The 22,254-nt window shown below is 45.3% G+C and overlaps 1 protein-coding gene across 2 annotated transcripts in view; it reads right to left on the reverse strand.

Moving 5' to 3' along the window:
* slc9a1a (solute carrier family 9 member A1a) overlaps window positions 1-21,994 on the reverse strand; it is a 44,776-nt gene extending 22,782 nt beyond the window's left edge. For both annotated transcript variants that reach the window (XM_062539354.1, XM_062539353.1), the window contains exons 1-3: window positions 20,854-21,994; window positions 7,863-8,323; window positions 4,103-4,353 (exon numbers count right to left, since the gene is read on the reverse strand). In XM_062539354.1, the coding sequence (XP_062395338.1) occupies window positions 4,103-4,353; window positions 7,863-8,323; window positions 20,854-21,169 (1,028 nt within the window). In that variant the 5' untranslated portion in view covers window positions 21,170-21,994. The remainder of the gene's footprint in view (window positions 1-4,102; window positions 4,354-7,862; window positions 8,324-20,853) is intronic.
* Between the last annotated feature and the right edge of the window lie 260 nt (window positions 21,995-22,254).

Here is a 22,254-nt window from a genome sequence, read left to right on the forward strand (position 1 = left end):
CAGGCACAGAGACAGACAGCCGTGTAAGGTAAGGAAGCCAAAGAAAATCATGTCAGCAATTCATCAATACACCTGGACACACACACACACGCACACACACACACACACACACACACACACACACACACACACACACACACACACAGTACGTACTGTACACTAGTACATACATTAGTATTATGATACTCAAATAACTCTTAAACTGATGGAAATGAGGCAGCTTTGCTAATGAAGCTGGCATAATATTATGAAGTATGAGAGAATTGAATAGTACAGGGAACTACAAAGACATTGACTTCCAGACACCAAATCACACCCATATTACTGACAGGAACAACAGACCACACACTGCAACACTATCTGCAGTCTAAAGGACAAACACCTGTCATAGAATACACAATTCTGTGTTTGAGCACGTACATACGAGATCACTTACACATGCATCAAGTTATACAGTAACATATTTGCTGGCCATCTTTTCTTTTATTTATATTTTTATACATGGTGTACTGTAGCTACTGTATTGTGTAGCTTATCTTGATACACTTAACATTAATGTATTTGATATTATTTTAAATTACATTTTGATGTGTTTTTGCCCATCCCTGTATGCAGAGTAGTAGTAACTACGCCAATGTGCATATTAAACCACCTGTCTGCCTCCAGTCCCATCGCCCCTGTGAGGCTCTGTAATTAAGAGCGCTGGAAATACAGAGGGGGTGGCTCAATCGTGTCTCTGGGCAATTTATCTGCGCGGACAGAATTCTCCACAGCAGTGAAGATAATGCCAGGGTACAGCGCGCGTAACTCTGCCGTTTCTGTCTCACGGTTCAGCTACTTTTAGTTTTATGGCTGAAGAGACAGACACAGACAGAGAGAGAGAGAGAGAGAGAGAATGTGAAAGAGATAAAGGGAGAGAAAGAAAGTAAAAGGCTGACTTCAAGAGAGAGAGAAATGTGGGGAGAGAGAGAAAGAGAATGTGCGACAGAGGTGCAAATGGAAAGAAAGAAAGTAAAAGCGAAATAATGAGTTTGAGGGAGAGAGAGAGACAGAGTAGCAGTAACTACAGACATAACTTCAGGAGAGAGCGAGAGAGAGAGAAAGAGAGAGTGAGAGAAAGAGAGAGAGTGAGAGAAAGAGAGAGAGAGAGAGCAGTGGCGGTTTTAGGTACGGGCGAGCCGGGCGGTCGCCCGGGGCGGCATCTTGTATGGGGCGGCACGAGCGCTTAACCCTATGAGCCCGACTGACGCAAAGTGCGTCAAAAAAACCGCCACTGAGAGAGAGATACGATGTAAACACCACGGGTGGGTTCACACTGCTAGTACAGCGATTAGTCTGAGGAGGTGGAAGAGCACGCAGCTCTGCAGATGACTGGCTGTTGCTCTGCTCCCAGGTCACATGACCAGTGGCTTCTTCTCAGCAGCTTCCCTGTCTGTCCAACAGACAGTAAAAGATATGGACAGAGCTATCACGCAGACGTCAGCAGAGACCGAGGAAGCACATTTCAACGTTTTTTTTTGGTCTTCTATTTCCTGCATAGGTCTCCTGCATTGACGCATCTCACACACACCGTTTAAATCCCCTGATTCAATCACTCTGCTCATACCAATCAGGTGTGTGTGTGTTAGTGTGTGTGTCTGTGTGTGTGTGTATGTGTGAATCCCCGAACGTTCGCCTGCCCCCTTGGTCTGTCCACGCACCGCCACCGCTACTCACTTCTGCTTCAACAGCAGCGCACAAGACTGACTGACAGCCCATAACATTGTGTCACCACGGTGACACCACAGCCCATGGCACTGTGTTGTATCACCCACAAACCAGGTTCTTGTCCACTCTGTCTCTCTACCTGCTTAGGCACGGGGTCGTTCTCCACAAGACAAGAGCTTGGAGCTTGAGCCTGCCATGGTCAAGATGACATAACCATGTCATCACCATACTGAAACTACGTAACATCCTAATACTCCCATTAGTCGTCCTGTTACCACACACACACACACACACACACACACACACACGCACGCACACACGCACACACACACACACACACACACACACACACACACACACACACACACACACACACACACACACACACACACACACGCACGCACGCACACAAACACATCCACACACACACAAACATCCCTGTTCTCACAGAGAGCTTCCCTCTCACTCTGTGCCAACCAGCTAAAGCGGAAACAGGTGGTGACGAAACACGCCTGAGCAGTAAATGAACCAATCGATCAGTAACCCCTCCTCTCCTCCTCCCCTCCTTTTCTCCTTTCCTCTCTTCTTCCCTTCCAGCAGGCCCCTGGTCTCGGCAGCACACAGAAGACTAACGGCTCATAGGCAGAGAAGGGGATGAGATCTGCCCTGGACTGACGGCCATGGACTGTCAAAAGGTGCGACGCGAATATCTCCTTGTCACCGGAGTTATCAGTATTCCTGTCCTGCTTTATGTCTGTCTGGTGTGTGTGTGTGTGTGTGTGTGTGTGTGTGTGTGTGTGTGTGTGTGTGTGTGTGTGTGTGGGGTGTGTGTGTGTGTGTGGTGTGTGTGTGTGTGTGTGTGTGTGTGTGTGTGTGTGTGTGTGTGTGTGTGTGTGTGTGTGTGTGTGTGTGTGTGTGTGTGTGTGTGTGTGTGTGTGTGTGTGTGTGTGTGTGTGTGTGTGTGTGTGTGTGTGTGTGTGTTGGGCGGGGCGACTATAAGTCAGCAAGCCTTTTTCTCATGACTTGGCCGTACATCACAGATGCGCTCATGAAGTCAACAAGCAGTCGGGACAGCCAAGCACTCTCAATCTCACAGCTTACTCCTTCACCCCCTTCCCCCTCCTCCTCTCCATGTTGACCATTCTTCTTCCTCTCCTGCAGGTGAAAACGAATAGTTCCACAAAGCGGTTTTAGAAGTCAACATCTCCATTTCTCTCTTCACTTCTCGGTTCCTATATTCTGTTTTTTTTTTTGTTTATGCCGGTTCACTTCATTCTTTCTGTCAGATCATATCGGGTTGACATGGCTGTGAATGTCCTCTGGGTTGCCGTGACGTTTGTAAATAACCTAATCTCACTTTGGCATCAAAACCTCAAACCCTCTTTATTATAACCTCACAGGCCTTCCAGGAGTTGACCTACAAGTCAGTCATGGCTGTGGCATGGTCTGTCTGTAGAGATAAACAGCACAGTTTAAGAAACAGGAAACAGCTTCAGAATCACTTCCTTGTATCTACAGCCACATCCAGACCATCGTCCATGCTCTCTCTCTCTCACTGTCATTCCCTCTGCATGCGATGATATTTTAAGTCTTGCCTATTACAAAACACCCAACACACCCTTCCATTCAGACAGTCAAAGACAAGGGCCGGCCGACCAAAACACTGGAAAACCAGTGATGCATCACCACACAATGGGTTAAATTCCTACGCATGGATTAATGTCACGTTTCAGTTGTCTCGCGAAACGACTAGGGATTTGGAAATGATGTCTCATCCATGTAAAAACTTGAGCTGGTTGCGTTCCAGTTAGTCAACAAGTCAAGAACAAAATGCCACCACTTGTTAGCATGCGTATATCAATGGCTCTCATTTACTGTTATGGTAATGGGTGCAGCCATCTTGGAATTTTGAACTTGGTGTACTCTGGGTTCAAACAAGCTGACGACGCAGTGTACAACTTCAGGGGGCATTCCATTTACAACCTCTGGTTAGTAGCTTGGGAAAACAAACAAACTCAGTAACCGACTCGGGCAGACCAATGGAACGCGACATAAGCCTACAATCCTAGATTTCAATGACGATCTCCACTGACAAGGCATTTAGTCTAGCGATAGGTACATCTGAGGTAAGACACACATACTCTGGCGTGACATACTCAATAATCCATCTGTCTCCTCGCCTCATTTTGGCCATTAGCATGTAATAGCTCCAGTAAATTAGCATTGTAATAAAGCTCTTTGTGAAATGATGGCCTGACCTTGGCTTAGCCAGAGGACATTAATCAGTCCCAGAGAGAACACTGGGGTGTGTGTGTGTGTGTGTGTGTGTGTGTGTAAGGGGTGTGTGTGTGTGGGGGGGGGGGGGGGTGTAGGGGGTGGAGGGGGGACGACTCACGCCATGATGCCGGAGAGGTGGAAGACCTCGGCGGACAGGTAGGCCATGTAGCTGTAGAGGAAGACGAAGAGTGGCTCGATGACGCGCGTGTGCGAGGTGAAGCGCGACGTGAACGCCGCCAGGATGCCGTAGATGGCGCCCACCAGGATGCCGCCCAGCGACACCACCAGGAAGCACACGATGCCCAGCAGCACGTCCACCATCGTCACCGTGCCAACGCCGGCAAACTCCTCAAAGAGATGGTACAGCACCTAGACACGCAGAGAGATGGAGGAGAGGGGTGGAGAGAGGGAAGGAGGGAGAGGGAGAGAGAGAAAAAGTGATGGTGAGAGATAGCAAAAGACAGTGACAAAAAATGGAAATGGAGAAAGGGAGGGAGAAAGAAAAAGAGCAAGATTAGGGCTCAAATCCAAACATGACTGTTGATGATCAGGTGATCATACTGCTGTTGCTTGTTGCTTTTGTACTCTGGACATGACAATAAAGTTGAATCTAATCTAATCTAATAATCTAAATTAATCTAATCATATAAACTGGAATTCTAACAACCGGGTCTCTCTGTGTTCCTGGAAACGCCATCCAAATACGATCAAAACCCGGATAAGCCTAATAACCGGGACACTCAAGTGCATGTAAAGGTAGTCAGTGAGAGATCCTCTCCCTATTTTCACGTTAACGGAGTTAATGGAGTTTTGCTGCTTTCACCTCCAGTGACTGGAATCGCTGTGCAGTCTGACACTATCCGGAGACTCATTTCATAAGCCCGCCCCAGACTGCACTGACCACCCACCAGGGGCTTGATTAGCCATTAAAGTCATTATTTCAGCTGAGACACAAACTCAAGCCGTGAGAGCAGTAAGCACAGCCGCGGCTTATTGCATTTGAATTCCTCCATTAAAGCAGTCTCTCTAGACTCTAGTCTGTGGTTCCTGTGTGGAGAGGCGATGGATTCTTAACGGCCATGCCATTCTGCTCATTAGGAAGTCATGAGGAAAAAGTCTTGTGGCAAACTGGTGGCCGAGCTTCATTTCGATCACGCCGGCAGCAACTGTGAGCTAATGTACTTCTGGGCTTTTCTGGGAGGACAGGAGTTCAGAAGGCAGAGGGTGAAGAGAGAGAAGGAGGGAGAGTTTGTCCTGCGGTGTTCAGTCATACTTCCACACACACACACACACACACACACACACACACACACACACACACACACACACGTGCACACACACACCAAAACATAGAGACAAACACACAAAAACACCTAAACGAGACAGACACATGCACGCATACACGTGCATGCACACACACACACACACACACACACACACTCACACACGCACACACACACAAAAACACACAAACGCACACACACACACACACAAACGTGCACCGCGCACACAGACACACACACACACAGACTAATTGTATTGATCCCCTTTGTTTGGCCCTGGAGCCCTAGCTCTGTTTGTCTGAGACACAGACACAGACACTGGCCCAACACTACAGGAGCCATAACGACAGAGATCAGACCCCCCCACCCCCGCCCCCCCATCAAGGGCCCCACCCAGAGCCTCGAGCTGTCACAGCCAGTACACACCCACCACCACACAGAGGATGCATGTGGACAGAACAAAATAACGACATTGAGCAGCAAGTGACCGCATGAAAGCGACGCGAGTGTGACCATTTCCTGTGCTGAAAGTGGAGGGAGAGATTTCACACTTGTGTGAACCTCTGCGATGAGTGGGGGAAATGTGAGGTGACACGGGGGGACATATTGACACGCCACACTAAACCCACGCGATGCCTGTCTGTGACACTCAGGTAGCAACAGAGATAAGTCCAATTCAGCAACCACAGCAGAGCGGACTAGCCTGGCACGCCCTCCCAGTGACGCAACGCCTTCAGGCTTTTGCTGCTGGTCTGGTCAACTGCTCATTGAGAAGGATTTCTGAGTTCCCGAAATCTGCGGAACTGCCCCCTTTGGTCGAGAACCAATCAACTTTGAGCAGCTCCAACGTCTCTGGGTAGAGGCGTGTTCAAGGCAGCGGAAAGAGTGTTGTTATTGGTTTAAACTCGGCAATCCGCTTTCTGACATCTACCAGTAGCAAATCGAGGCACTTAAAGGAGGCGGGTCAACCAGCGCTGTCAAGAAACCGTGTTAGCACAGGCTGTTGGTCAGACTAAAGTCTCGCAGAGCCTTTAAAAGTCGATGGTAATCAGGCTAAGAGCGGACAGCCCTCGGACAGATACACTGGATCCATTAAGTGTTTGATATTACCCTATCCCACCCATAGCATCTATTTATTTGCAAATGTACATACTGTATTTATCAATTTATTCTTATACATAGCTTACTGCCCTTATTCTATTTTTACTGTTTTTTTATGTTATTGTTGACCGTTTTACTTGAGAGCACAGGTTAACCGGCGTCAAATTCCTTACTTGTTTAATAAAGCTAATAAAGCTGATTCTGATTCTGATTCAAGTCTGCTGTTAGCAGTTAGCATTCCGTATAACACAGATATAACAAATGTAGGATCAGCTGAGGCTTTCTACTAAGAAATACATCTAATATATCTAATACAAGTCCATAAGTACTGATTACTTGTATAACATGAAATGACTACAGCTTGATTCTTATTACACATGGAAAAAACAAAATGGCTCTCTTTGCAGAACGACAAATATTTCCTAGTATTCGCCGGCGTGTGAAACTGACAGGTGATTATGGAGCACCGTCTGCCCCCACGGTGAGGTTTTTCTCATGGAGACGCACTGGCAAACACAGGCATGGTAATTACTTAACGCCAGGAGAGAAATGTGTTTTTCGCAGTCAGCTATCAGCTCCAGAGCCTTACAGTCACGCCTCTGGTTGTGATGAGGAGTGATAAACACACACAGAGGAACATCAAGCCAGCCGAGTTCACCTCAGGCAGGACCAGGACAGACACTAAACTCTCTGGTGCTGTGGAGATACTATTCTCAATGTGGCTTTGTGGCTATAAAATCCTGGCCAAAGTATAAAAATAGGAAAAACAGGAGCACAGAGAGTTTAGCCTCCACCTTGTGGAAGGGTTTGTGACGCACGACCATTTTAGCTATGCTCGCCTCCTCATGACATACTCATTTGATTAGAGAGATTAGCGGGATACCCTCGGCAAATCTAATCCAACCATAGGGCTTTTTGCCGTGCGCTGATGCAAAGCAGGATGTCTGTGCAAGTGGGGTGTTTTTGTCTCATTGACAAAAACTGAACTGAACCCCTCTACGTTTATTTTTACTTAGCTAGATTATAATGAAGGATCCGTTACTTAACTTGGATATCATGGGGGTTTTATTTAATGCATGTACATTGTAATGTAACATACTGATCCATTGTACAATACCCAGTATCTCAGGCGACCCCATTTGAATTTCAGGCGACCCCGCGGTTGAGAGACGACATATCAAATGTTCAACTTGTTCAAACTGCCTGCCAGCAAAAGTCTTAAAAAGAACCAAGTTCTATGCAGTCAGCTACAAACCCCATGCTGGCAGCAGCAGTTTATGCAGAATTTGACTGACAGAAGACTGGGCCCGAACTGGCAGTACAAAGGGATCCACGAAAACAGCTCCTCCAAAAAAAAGCTTCCCGAACCTTGAAAAGTGCTAAAGCGCTTACGTAAGGCCATTTTGAAGACCTGCTGATGTCCAACAAAGGCCTGCCTGTCTGTCTCCATCCCATCCCATCCCATCCCATCCCATCCCATCCCGGCCTACTCACCACGGTGACGGCGTCGTTGAGCAGCGACTCGCCGAACACGAGGATGTGCAGCAGCTCGTTGATGTGGATCTCCTCGAAGACGGCCAGCACGGCCACCGGGTCCACGGCCGAGATGATGGAGCCGAACAGCAGGCACGAGAGCAGGTCGTAGTCCTTCAGGTGCAGCCCCTCCAGCTGGCAGATGCCGTAGAGCGCGCCGCCCACGAAGAAGGCGTTCCACAGCGTGCCCACCACGGCGAAGATCAGGATGGTGCCCATGTTCTCGGTGAAGGGGCGGATGGGCAGGAAGTAGCCGGCGTCCAGGATGATGGGCGGCAGCAGGCACAGGAAGAAGAGGTTGGACTCCAGCACGGGCGGCTTCTGGCCCACCACCTTGATCAGGCCGCCCACCAGCAGCCCCACCACGATCAGCAGGCAGCTCTCGGGCACGATGCCGGACAGACGCGGCGTCAGGTGGAAACCTGGGACACGTGGGAAAAGGAGACACGGAGAGAGAGAGAGAGAGAGAGAGAGAGAGAGAGAGAGAGAGCAAGGGAGATAGAGGGGTGAGATGGAGAGATAAAGAATACACAGAAATGGACAATTTAGTGTTAATACAGTAGTTATCTACCCAACACAAGCTACACACAAGCCTGCTAGCAAACAGTGATACGTGATATGAATGCATTTGCCTCTCCCTTCAAGTATATATATCTTGTCAATATAGTGACACCCTTGCCAGGCCAATGATCTTGCCACAGGGCAAAAACATAATGCATGTGTAACTACACTGTACTGTAAACTAAAGGCATAACATTACTCACGTCTTTTCTGCCTTCAAGTATCTCCTGAAAGAAATGCAACAAGCTAACTCACTTTTGGAATCATACTATTCATAGAAAACAATAAATGCCTATATTTAACACTGCCAACATATCTACACATTTTCTCTCATTTTGTCTCTGACAGGGATACATTTAACAGGTAGAGAGAAAGGTGAGACCAGTCAGGTGACTTCATTCCCACCACTCCAGAACTACAAAATGAAAGTCCTAAACTTAACAGCACCTGTTACACCTTTATAACACCGGCTTTAACAACTTGATATCTGTACTACATACAGGTGTCCTTGTCAAACATCCACTCGTCACTGTTCCCATTCTGAGCAACTCACTGAGAGCTACTGGCTTGTGACAGCATAGATGTGTATGGAGAAAACTGTGTTTCTCACACATTGTCAACACGAGTAACAAAGATTTGTGTTTGTGTGACAAACCGTCGGCCACTGTGTGCTTTAGTGTACACGTAAGCATGTATATGATAGTGCATATCCATTTGTTCGGGAAATGTTTTAATCTGAATCTAAATGTCTGAAGGTCAAAGTCTCTCTCAAACTCTCACTGACTGAACCTTTTGAAATGAGATGAAAAATCTATTGCCAAACATTGCCAACAGGACATTGCTAAATAGTAAATATAACAATAGGGAACTGTGTTCCAATGATTCATGGCAAAGAGAAGTAATTATGTGTAGACATTACTCTCATTAACACTGTAAGTTAATACACACATGTACAGTAGCAATGTATTTAGTGATACACAAGTCATAATATAGAAACTTGGTCATGGATTGTGTGTGTGAGGACAAGCAGACATGTCTTTAAGGATGAGTTCTTTCTACTAAACGTGCTAAGACTGGCCTGGCTCAAACACTACAAATGCGTACAGTACACCCATTTGAACTGGCGGTAACCCTGGAGACACTACAGGAAGTGACACACGAGGCTGATGGGACAGGCCAATATCATGGCAGTGGAAAAAAACAACAAACCGCAAGACGTCAGAAACAGGAACTAAACACTACAAGGTCTACATCATGTGGTAGTAAATAAACTACTCCCCACAAGTTACTCTAGAAATACACCCCAGGTGCACACACAGACACACGCGCACACACACACACACACACACACACACACACACACACACACACACACACACACACACACACACACACACACACACACACACACACACACACACACACACACACACACACACACACACACACACACACACACACACACACACACGAGAAACTGAAAGAGCCTTGACACTGATAGGAGAAGTCCAGAGGCCAGTTGTCCCACTGGGTTAAAAGTTCCTTCTCCACATTTATTTATTTTTCAATCTTCTGAAGTCACTTAAGCAGAACACAGCAATTAGCTACAGCCACACAGTGTGTGTTTTTTTTTTTACATAACACACCACACTCAGGTGCCCTGGGGACTCCCAAGCTAAATTAAACTCCGTCAAGCCTGAAGAAATGACTGCACCCACAGAAAAATCAGCACGGTGATTGAGCGGGCAAAAGGGAAGTATCACTCTAAGCTGTTAATGGCCATCAACGAGGGTCAAGGGACCTTTCCAGAATATTCTGCCTCCCATCTAATAACTCCTTGACTCCCCTGTAGTGAATCAGGCTAACTGTTGTCGCGGGACACAGCGGGTTATTTCAAACAGTGCCGTGTCAACAACTGCAATGTTACGTAAAACTGGCTCTTCACAGTGCTGCAGCTTCAGTGCTCAGCTGGCATTTTTTCTCCTCGGCTCTTCTAAAGGTCACGGCAAACAGTAAATCATGAATAATTGAAAATAAAAACAGCTTAGTAAATCTGAATTATCTGGGAGCTATATTTGAGCAGCTGATAGAGGTAACATGACTGTAACTCTGGCAGAGTGCCTAGCCATGCGGCTAACCGTCTCCTTCTTCCTGTACATCTCTCTCTCTCTCCTTCTCTCTCTCTCTCTCTGTCTCTCTCTCTCCATCTTTCTCCCAGGCACTCTGCGCGTCTTAAACGTGTCCTTGGACGGTGTGTCCTGAGCCCCTCCCCTTCTGCAGCCCCACTGGGCCCTGCGCTATCAGAGCCCATTAGCAAAGGCCAAGGTGGAGCGCTAACAGCACAACAGCAGCTGCATCATCCAAACAGCAGGACAGAAAAAGACAGACTGAGAGAGAGAGAGAGAGAGAGAGAGAGAGAGAGAGAGAGAGACTAGAGAAAGAAGAAGCAACAATAGGGAGAACACACACTATGGGACACCAAGTCAGAGGGGAGGTGGGGGCAGGGCCCTTTGGAAGTAGAGGTAGAGGAGAGGGGAAGGTACCTGTCCTGCCTCCTACCACACCATCACACTGTGAGACGGCAATTAGCGCCAACTAATTAGCAGGTCATGCTGTTAGCGAAGAAAGCACTGTTGTGCTAAACAGCAGTGTCATGGCCACGCTAAAGACATCTACTGCAGTGCTGAGGCACTGGTCCAAATGGACTGTTTGGCTGTTCTGTTGAGTTTCATTCTCTAGTTTATTGGACTTGGAATGAACACATAATTACATTTTATTGGCACAACAATAGCTGCTTTCATTTTCAATCTGAGGCAGAAAAGGGTTCCAAAGAACTCCTCCTGACGTAAAATCACATCAGAACAATCTTTGGCAACTCAAGCATGGAGGTCTACATCCTGCTTCCTAACTGTAGGCTATTTCAAGAGATGTGCTGATATCTGTAAACTGGAATGCCTCTTTAAAGGTCAGAGATGTCTCGATCAGGTACTCAGATATGATCACTGTTTTAGCATTCAGTTCCTTAATCATATTGTGATTTCGGCATCACAACACCAGTTGAATGCAATTGTGCAATGGATGCAATTTGTTTGTTTGTTTGTTTGTTTGTTTAGCGAATAGTAAGTCTGTGTATTGAATCTTTAAGATTGTATCAAACATGATTTGATATGACCTAGTTTGCGCATAGTGTGTGGGCAAGTGTATTTGTTTGCGAAATTCACAAGGAAACTGAGGTTGGTAAAACGAGCTTAGGCATGGTTTGCCTTTGCTTCCAACATTAGTTTTGTCATTATAAGATTGCTTAAGTATAACATAATTTGGCTGAAGAAATATCGTATCTCTGATTTTCCAACATTTAATTAAATAATGGCGCAATACTTGGCCTATTCAGCATCAAACTCCCTTCCACAATCCTGCTATGAATGGTCTTCCTTTAATTATGATCAAAAGACATTTCTCTTTTTTTTGTATGTTATATGTAAAGTAACTTTTTTATGTAAAGTATCTTTTTTAACTGCAGGGTCGCTTACTAGCCTATCGTAGGCCTGTAGCTTATTAGAGACAAAACATACATATGGGGTAAAAACATACATTGCTTTATTACCCCATACCAAGCATAGATGAGCATTTAAACATATTTAAATATTTAGACTAACTCAACAATTAACCACCAATTTCAATGACATGACAAGCATTTCATGAAACAGCTTAACATGACAAGACCAACGTTGTCTTATGGGAGTAGAACAGAGTCCAATGTAGTCTGCCAGTAAAGGCTGCCATATCATTCTTTGCAAACCCACGCCCGCACAAAGACTAACACTCTCTCTTTCAATATTTCACAAACACTCTCCCCGGGTCCATCAACAATCGCCCCACTATGAGGAAGCACACACTGCTGTATGTCATTTCCTCTTGTCGGAGGCGGGTACACACTACTGCTGGTGGCCTGTGAGGCTTTGAGTGAATCCCTCTTCTGAATGGCCTTGTCAAGGCACACAGACCATAATTTCATCCACATTCCGCCTCCCAACTCCCTAGCCCTTCACAACACACACAACAAAAGCGCACAGAGGAGATCTGTCAGGGATATTCTCCTTTCATGCGTTGTGAGGTTCGGCACAGGGCCCGGTGTACAGCTGCCAGAGGTAGGGAAGCTCATCTTCCACCATACACAGATATCTCTCTCTCTCTCTCCCTCTCTCTCTCCGAGTGGCTACTTATTGGATAAACAAACCTTCACCAGACTCCACTTAATTTCAAATATCACTCTCACATTAGGTGTTAATTTCCAAGCCTGTGGTAGTACTGTATGTATTAGAGTATGTGTTATGACAGCCTAGAGCTAGTCCGTTGACAATGACATAACACCACTCACATAATGAACAAAACCCTTCCCTTAAGAGCCACCGTAGAACTTGAGTAGCCTACAAGCAGAGCTTGTTTGACCAGTAAAATGGTATGTAGGCTACTTGTATGCCCCATTTCTAAAGAATCACTGTCCCTCTTTTCATAAGAAGGAATTCCTCCAAATGCTCTGCTGGTATGCCACGTAAGTGTTTGGACAGCATAGTTGAGCTGAGAAAGTAAACAAGGTTTGTATGCTTTACCTAGAGAGGCATGGCATAAAATCTTCTAACAGTAACAGATACACAATCTAGCACATTCATGCTACTGTAAAACTCGATTACATTTAATAAGAACAGAACAGGGCGAAAAAAACCCAGAGACAATACATTATCCCGCTTATCCAGCGAGAAAATAAACTTAACACAGTGGGTCTTTAAAAATGACTTGGCTATCGTTTCGTGGCTTCTGCTGACAAAATAGTTTGCCACAACTTCACAGTTTCAGGTGTTGGGTGACAATGTCTTACTATAGCTGACATTCACTTTCAATGAAATTCCAAATAAGTGAACGGACTTCTTGCGGAATGATATGAAAGCAAGCACAAAACAAGAATCAAAAGCACAAAGCAGGAATCAAAAGCACAAAAATCGTTGCCATTAACAGCATGCATTCTATACCAATCCCATTGTTTCCTGACAGTGTTGCCTAACCTGTGGATCGGTATTTTGTGTTAGCCTATTTCAATTCAACTTCATGCTTCATCAGCATGACTGTTGTTGGTACAGTGTTGCCAAAGCGTAACAATAAAACAGCATAATATGTGTATTTACTCTATTTAATACTGTAGGCTTAAGCTATTTGACAGTATGTACATGTCCCATGCATACACACTCTCTACAAAATAAAATCTGATCCAGGATATAGGCTAACTTGATCTCTTGTTTGCCACATGCGAATACCCAGTACAGCCTGAAATAACAAATCTAATCTGGACAAGGTCAGACAAAGACTCAGGAGGCTCCCGCCCGCGCCCAAAGACAATTCCATGTCCGCTCTGGCTGTCATTTGTGACTCTATTCTGTTTTCCATTAGCACGCTCGCTAACAGGAGACGATGAATAGCCACATTCTTCTATATTTCAACAGCATCACACCCACTGGACCTAGATCTTGCAAAAGACAGAAGATTTATGGTATGAAAAAGCCGAGAATGGGATGAAAGCGAACAGGTCGTAATTGGATAGACGAAAGCGGCTCTAAATGCCATGGCTCTGCAAACCACCAGCGCCCAGGTCATGAATGCCTCACCAGAATGCTAAATTACCCATTATCCTCTGCTTCATACTCCTAGAAAAGCCAGACTGAGGGGGCACTTTGAAAGAGAGAGAGAGAGATGGAAGAGAGAGAAAAAGGAGAATGACTCATCACTAGAAGACAAGGGGCTCTTTCAAATTCACCTCCACTGGTCTGTGTCAAGTCTTCCCTCACCAGTCACATCCACTGGTCACAGAGAAAAGGAAGGGGAACAAATACAGGTGCTGAAAAAGTGTCACTGCCATTGGGGTGTTGCGCCACACAATGTTCCCTCTATCACAAAGTCCCCTGGAGCTGACTGATTGGCTGTTCCGCTTGTGAGACACTATAATGCACAAATCTGCTTTGTCTCACTGCTGAGAAATACACAGGGTTGAGCTGCTCCTTGATTTTTTGTCGTTAGGTTCTTCTGGTGTGACAGTCAGTCACGTTGAAAGGTCATAACAGCCAAGAAGGACTCAAAGGCGCACAAAGGGCCAAACAGTTAGGCAGTTAGGATTCAAAACATTTGTATAGGTTGTTTTCAATATCCAGGGCTCTACAGGCAAGACTGCAAAAGGTGCAAAATCGTGCAAAGGTGCAGTGCAAATGTTTCCGTCCCTGACTTTCCTCAGTGCAAAAGGTGGTGCATGCTGTTTTTATCTCACAGTAGGCCCATTCTTAATCTTGGCTGATGTCCCATACAAATGATGTGTAAGATGTTTGTTTAAGTATGTGCTTTTATTTGCTTGTGAAAAAAGCTGAAACGTTTTCAGCAGTAGGTTGGAAAAGGATTCTGAATGGATCAATATACTTTCGCTAACCTTTATTACTGTATTGTGTATTAAACAACTAGCAAGAATATTGGCTTTAGATCCTCCTTCATATACAAGCTCTTTCGCCTAGACCCCTTGGTTTTGCTATCTCCTTGACATGACAAACGCAGTACCACTGGCTGGTATGTCCACACATGCTCTTGAGAGTCTGCTTATCAGAGTGGTGTCACAAGGCAGAAGGACCAACACAACGGGACTCTGCTTAGGGTTACAGGCGAAGAGGGGCTCTTCAACAAGCCACTCTGACAGGCTGATAAACCCCAGAGGAGGTCCTCTTGTGGGGAGAGTTCCATCACCTGTCAACACATCAACACCAGATGAAGGATCTACAGTATGTCAACACCATAACAATGTGACTTCGCCCGTCCATTGTGATATCACACCCAGAATGGGGTTTTTTTCCCCCCTCCGTGGGTTACCATTGCTGACACAACAATAGTGTCAGCAAAGCAATGCAGCCTTGGGGCCTGCTTGCTCCAAGACTCTTGTGAGTCCAAATGAGATTCTCTTTCAGGAAACTTGGTCTAAATACACTGACTGGGCAGGATGACTACAGCCGTGATTCAGACTCGGAGGCTTGATCGATTATCTGTCAACCTTACCAACGTGGATAAAGACCCAGCACATAAAAACGGAGGACTCAACGAAGAATCCAAACAAACCAATAAATCCCCCCTCATTCCACACATGCCAGCCGAGTGTCCATGGTAGCGGTGGCAACATAAACATCATCCAGGCCCCTACCCAGCGCTACTTCCAGGCAAGGTCATCTTGATTAGGGCTGCACGTGTGTCTGATGTGTGTGTGCCTATGACTATGACTCATATGATCCTATGCCCACAATTCCTTCGGGGACAATTCAGAAAAACCAACCCCCCACCCCAGTCCCGTCAGCAGGGCTGGGAAGTATGATCAGCAGCTGTGTCCCCTGGTTGCCTGGTTAGACTGCTCAAGGGCAGTATGCTATGGCCTGATGGACTGTTCAAGAACACCATGTTGCTTCTGTGTGCATGCCAAGAGAGCATTGCCCATGGCTCTAGCCTATGTATTATTGATGCTGTCTTTGTCTCTGTCTATGCCAAGCACTCTAAGTAGCCATTGTGCTGGAAGGTGCACTATATAAATTAATCCTCCCTTTCCTTTTTAGACAATTTTATAACTGCCATTTACTTAGTAAAGGCAGTGAGGTCTAATTTTTTTTACGTCTAGATATGATTCTCTTAGGCTGACATTAAATACCCAGAATAATCACTGTCGAGTCCGCTGGGACGTCATAAGCAAAAACTATGGCTGGTCTTTATCTGGGTTGGGAGGCTTTGGCATCAGGCCAGATTCTTTCTCTGTTGCTGTTACACCCAAAGCAAGGCAATAATAGCAACAAAAAAAAAAAAACGACCAGTCACAGCCCCGGACAAATCAGAAAAAAATCTGAAACGTGACACTAAAATGCACATTTCCTGAGGATGTTTGCCATGCAGGCATCAAGTTCTGCTGATTCAATCTGTATCTTCAGTGTTTAACCACAAACTTTACAGTTGCAGTCATTTGCAGATAGCCTGTTGTTTCCAGAGCCTAAGTGTACCCACATTATCAGATCGCCTTCTTTTCTTTAAAGAGATTGTTATCCTGATAAGCCATTTGATGGGGGTTCCTTTTCACAATGTTACTGTTGCTATCAGTTGAGTTTTGGGTGATCTCTGATCAGCAAGGACAGCCCAAGGTTTCCTAAGGATAACCCATTGAATAATCTATACAGTACAGTAAAGGTAAATTGTTCCACATCTTAATTGGGTCATTGATTGTATTGAGTCAATAAGCCATAATCTGTCAGAAGAAATGATTCACTCACATTGCTGAGATCCACTGCTTACCACCCACGCTGAGAGCAATGAGCTCCATGATAACATAAGCGGTTGCAACTTAATGGCCCCTTAATAAAAACTGTTTTATTGCTTCAGAGTTATGAACACTGCTTTGACGACAGTCAGTCTCCATTGCTTTCCATGGAGCAAAGGCACCATTACAGGCCTGAGTGATAACCGCACACTGACCTTGTGACCCTGTTTCCCACGCAACCTGGTGCTGCACATCTAGCAGATGAGATGTCATTTTAGGTGACAGATATTGTAAATCTAAGCATAGTTCACATGACATTCAACAGACGAATGGAACTCTTTGCTTGAACAGGAAACAGAAAGATAAACATTTGCTCTACACTAGAGTATTAACAAACACGGCTGATTTGACAAGTCCAATGTTTTTTTACTTTTGTTCTAGAAGTTTTGTTGAATTTCCCAGGTTTAAATCATTTCGATAGAAAGTCATACATTATTGCCCATTGCGCGGCATTGCTAGCTTTTAATCTCTACCCAACCCTGTTTAGGCACCAGCACACACTGCTAAAGGTGAACGAGTTCAAGTGGGCTGGTACAAAGCAGTATCACCCCAACCTCATCAAAAAGCTCGGCAAGATCAATTTTGTTTCGGCTGTAAAAATTCATGACGCAGTCCGTGGGATGGTGATAACGCAAAAATGGGCCATTGTTCCAGGGGATAAACCCTTTCACGCCTGTGCACACTCACGCCCACGTCAAGGGTCTAAGTATGTTTGTGGTAGATAAGAGAGACCTATGGACCTTTCACAACACAAACTTGTAGCTTTATTCACCTGCTGAGTAAACATGCTCAACCGACACACAAAACCTCTCCTGCCAGCCTGGACATTACTGCTGGCGCTACATACATGCTCATCAGTCAGAAACCCAATCAAGTTGCCTTTGGAAAATGGCTTAAGTGGGCCTACTTCACTATTTTCATGTAGTTCAGGAATGGTTCACTTAGTCACTGTCTTATTCAGATTTACCTCACTATATACTCAATGGAAATACAGTGCTAACTGCATATTTAACTGCCCAACCCCAACTTTGGGTATTCTGTTGCACAATATGTGTTCACCAAAATCCCTGGACAAGGGGTGATGGATGGTAGCATATTAACACAGAGCATTGAAACTGGCCTCTTTTGTAAGGAGTCTTTGAGTGGAACTCCTGGGGGAAACTGTTCCCCATCCCCACTGGTGCAACTGAATGGCAGCTCAACATGACAAGCTGCTATCAATAATGAATTGAACCTGAAACATTTATGCGTTGTTGCTGCTGTGGCGCCAGTTCCTTGAAACCCCTGCAAAACACCTCAGCTGGGGTAATTACAACAGTGTAAGGAGAGCAGTCTCAGAGAGGCCCGCGTGGTCTCACAGAGGACCGTCACAAGAATGAGGTCTGAAAGTGGCATTATAATTGTACCTCTATTGTAAAATGTAAAGTTTTATTATAGGGATTGTATGTCTACTGGCAAGCAATGCCAAGAGAGTATCATTACTGCACATATCAAATGCCTCTGCAAGTATGACAGGATATGCGATCTGTTCCTTGGTCCATTAGGTGCCCGACAGACTAAAAGATGGGTGTTTGATATCAACTTGGACCATGTGTCCAACTATTCTATCAGTCTCCCTAACTTTCCCATAAAAGTGTTCATTACAGTCTATATCTATGTATATGCAGAAAGGGTTACACTTTATTTTAGTGAACACATGTTAGCCATTAGTACATAAGTAATATGTGTTTTTTGATCCGATATAGCAGTAGCCTTAGATCAAGATCAAAGTTGCTTATTAAGGACTTACCAAGAATAAATTACCAAATGATTAAGAATAAGAAATTGCTCAATAAAGACCTACTAAATGTGGATGTGTGGGATAGTGCCAGAGGATAGTACCAAGAGTGTGTCAAATGGAACAAAGGATTTCATGTTCTAAAAATGGTAACCACTCAGAAAAGTTTCCACAGTAAAAGATTATTTGAGGTAATGTTATTAACTGTTCTGGAAGAGTAAACATCCTTTAGTTTAATCTATTAAAATCTTTTTCATTGTGACTCATGTTTAGCATCACCTGATGGAAATCAGATGAACAGTCGGCTGCAGGCAGCACCGAGGCACTATCTTTCTCTCTTTTGTTCAAGCTAAGCAATGTTTGCATTTCAAATGGAGAACTGGGAACTGCTTCTGTCTCACCAGATGCCTAGTGACCAAGTCCCCAGGAACAGACAGCTGACACACACACACACACACACACAGCCTGCTCAGTCTCACAGCGACAACTAAAGAGCAATGCATTTTTTCCCCCTGGCCACTCAACAAGTAGCCCAATTAACTGATGCCATGTCAAAACGCAGTGCTGTTGCTGAGTGCTGCTGTACTGTGTGCATCTCTGCTTTCTGAGCTGTTGTTTTGAGCTCTTACTACACAACCACATTCCACACCCATCTCCCTCTCCTCTCTCTCTTTATCCTCTTATCTGGACTAATACATTACAGATTGTGTGCTACACCTCACGGCAACAGATACTCTATCATGGTTGACTGATGGTTACAGGTACCATGATGCACATTGGCCATAGTTTATGATCGCTCTGTAACTAGGTTAAGAAGCCATTTTGACCACTGTGAGACAATAAGCAGAATGAGGGACCAGTGAAAGATCACATGGGATTCCGGAAGTCTGTAAAGGATGGGACGAGCACACTGTCAGGGTTTTATATGGGAATATGGGAACTTTATACTATATGGGAACTTTATGTGGGAATATGGGAACTTTTTGTATATAGGAACTTTTAATGGGTATTAGAACCATACTTTTAACCAAATCTGTACCACTATTGTTTTTAAAAACCCAGCATTTTGGCCATAATTACACATCTCTGTCTCACACACACAGTCTCTCCCTCTCTCTCTCTCTCTCTCTCTCTCTCTCTCTCTCTCTCTCTCCCTCCTCTCTCTCGCTCTCTCCTCTCTCTCTCTCTCCCCTACAAATGACAGCAGGGGACACTGCAGGACTTTAGATGACGGAGCTGATCAGGGAGTCGAGACTGAGTGGACTAGAGAGAGAACAGTGGCGGATAAGAAGAGGCATGCGAGCCGTGTAGGCATGGTTTAGTTCAGTGTATCTGTGCATGTGGATGCATGCTCACACAGGTATAAAAAAGGGCTGAACAGCCCAAAAGATCCCTGCACTGGGGGTCCTACAAGTGTAAACGGGCAAACTGCAGACTGTTACAATAGTGTAATAAACTGTCAAGTCACTGACAGAAGTCATTGAAACCACAACACCAACCCGGAAACACATGACTCAAGATCCTGCCAGAGCAAAAGCAGTTCTGTTTAGGAACACACATTCAGTCTGATCCAACGTTAAGGGTACTATGAGGAGCTTATTTTTAGGGAGTCAAAAATCATCAATTCATCAACAGACTTCACTCTAGCACCTGGACAAACAGAACTCTGGAGATTAAGAAGGCCTCTGTGTGTGTGTGTCTTTAGGTGATGGTGTGATGTCTCAGTCAAGAAACGCTCATCCCAGACAACGAGTACATTAGTGAACCAAGCATAATAAAGGACTGATTCAGACAAGACAAGAGGCATCAACACGGTTCCTGTTTCTAGTCAGTTCGCTTCCCCTTCAGTCAGCTCTCATCTGGGAGGAGGGCAAGGGTAAGAGGATAACTAGGGGGGGGTCAGACAGGAGTTGATGCCTAGTCTGTATAGGCTTATTATTTTGTCTGCATGTTTACCCACATACTTCAAATGTCTGTGCTTAAACTTTTAGTGCATGCTCGTCATACAAAAGTAAATTAGAAATTACAATTAGTAAAGTACAAAATTAGAAATTCTCCAGAAATGTGTGCTATGCTATTTCCTCCTAACTTAGGCTACACAGTGAATGTCAAGGCAGCCCATCTGGAATTCCACTGTTCTCTATTGAGATTACATTTCTAAAGAATGACAAGGCTATTGGTTAGTATGGTAGTGACTAGGCCTACTGTATATCGTGGTGCATGAACTGTGATGAACTTACCCAACTTCATCAAGGAGGCCAACAGTACCCATAGTGATATTTCAAACGGCATCCCTATACGCTCGAAATCGAAGGACAGGACGGGAAAGGCCTTTTTAGATGTGTTGTGACTGGCGTGACCGTCATGGTCGTTGCTAGGTTGATGTGGGGTATGGTGTCCGTTCAAATCACCGGTGGGGATTTCTGGAGAGCTGGCTGCGCCAAGCGGCAACACTGTACCCACTAAAAACACCCCTACCAGTGTTACTGTAACCAGTCTTCTCCCCACCGAACCATTCCAGCCACAGGCTGAATGTGTGAAGTGTCGACAAGCCATGGTGAGGAAACTTCTGCAGGATATAGCACGTGTCTACCTGGAGCGTAAAAGAACTTGATGTATCAAAGAATTCGGTGAAGTTTCGAGATCTACAAAATGTCTCATGACGACCTAACAGGCTGTGCGGCTTTCCTCGGTCTTGAAGACTGTGGTATCCTCATTCATCGTCCTCTCGTTCACTTCCGAGCCTGTTGTAGCCTAATCGAGTTGAGAGCAGCACACCCTTTCCAGGTAGTCCGGTTGGCTTACAAAGCAGGAAATATGTGGAGCAAACGGCCGAGGCGAGAAGCGTAGATCACTTGGATTGGAACAACTTCTGGAGTGGCGACACGTCAAATATATGCCCGATAACTCGTCAGTGTTATTTAGCGAAGACTATTACAGGCTGGTTTTGTATCCCGTAATTTCTGCGCTGGCATCACGCACAGTTGATAGTTAGTCTGACAAGCACCATAGTACTCCTCCGGCACTTTCCATTTGTGGCAAGTCATAGACAAGTACGCTAACTAAACATTAACGCACTATCAACTGTGAGAGATCCTCTGACGATAAAGCCAGGTAGAAACTGCAGGTGCGCATTTGTCAGGAGACTCGCAAGGGTGTCGCGGACAACGCATTCGACGCGGTGTCTAGTGTAGGTTATGATGTCCCGTCAAGATGAATGTCCCCCTGAACTCAAGAATGGGGATGAGGGCTTGCTGTAACTCGAAAGCCTTGACTGGGTACTTCCCTTGCAGATTTTCCTCTTGTGCCGTAGGCTAATGTGGCTGAACTATAACGTGGTAACAGCATATTGCCCGCCGGCGGAGAACTCTAAACACCCGTGATGCTAGTTAAATAGCCTACAACCTTCAGGACACACACCCTTTCGGGAGGGAAAGCTGAAAATGGGAGGAGGTAGAGCGCTAAGAGGCTGAAATGTTTGCATAACTACAGTGACATCTACTGTGCAGGCGGGAAACGAATGCCTTGTCTTGATACAGTTTTAGGCTACTTGATGACGGTGACTGTGCGAAAAATGAATAGCCTTATACCACATCTAAACTCATCAACATAATTAGACATGGGAAAGCCCACGGTCCCTA

This window comes from Sardina pilchardus, chromosome 6, assembly GCF_963854185.1.
Source record: "Sardina pilchardus chromosome 6, fSarPil1.1, whole genome shotgun sequence".
Lineage (NCBI taxonomy): Eukaryota > Metazoa > Chordata > Actinopteri > Clupeiformes > Clupeidae > Sardina > Sardina pilchardus.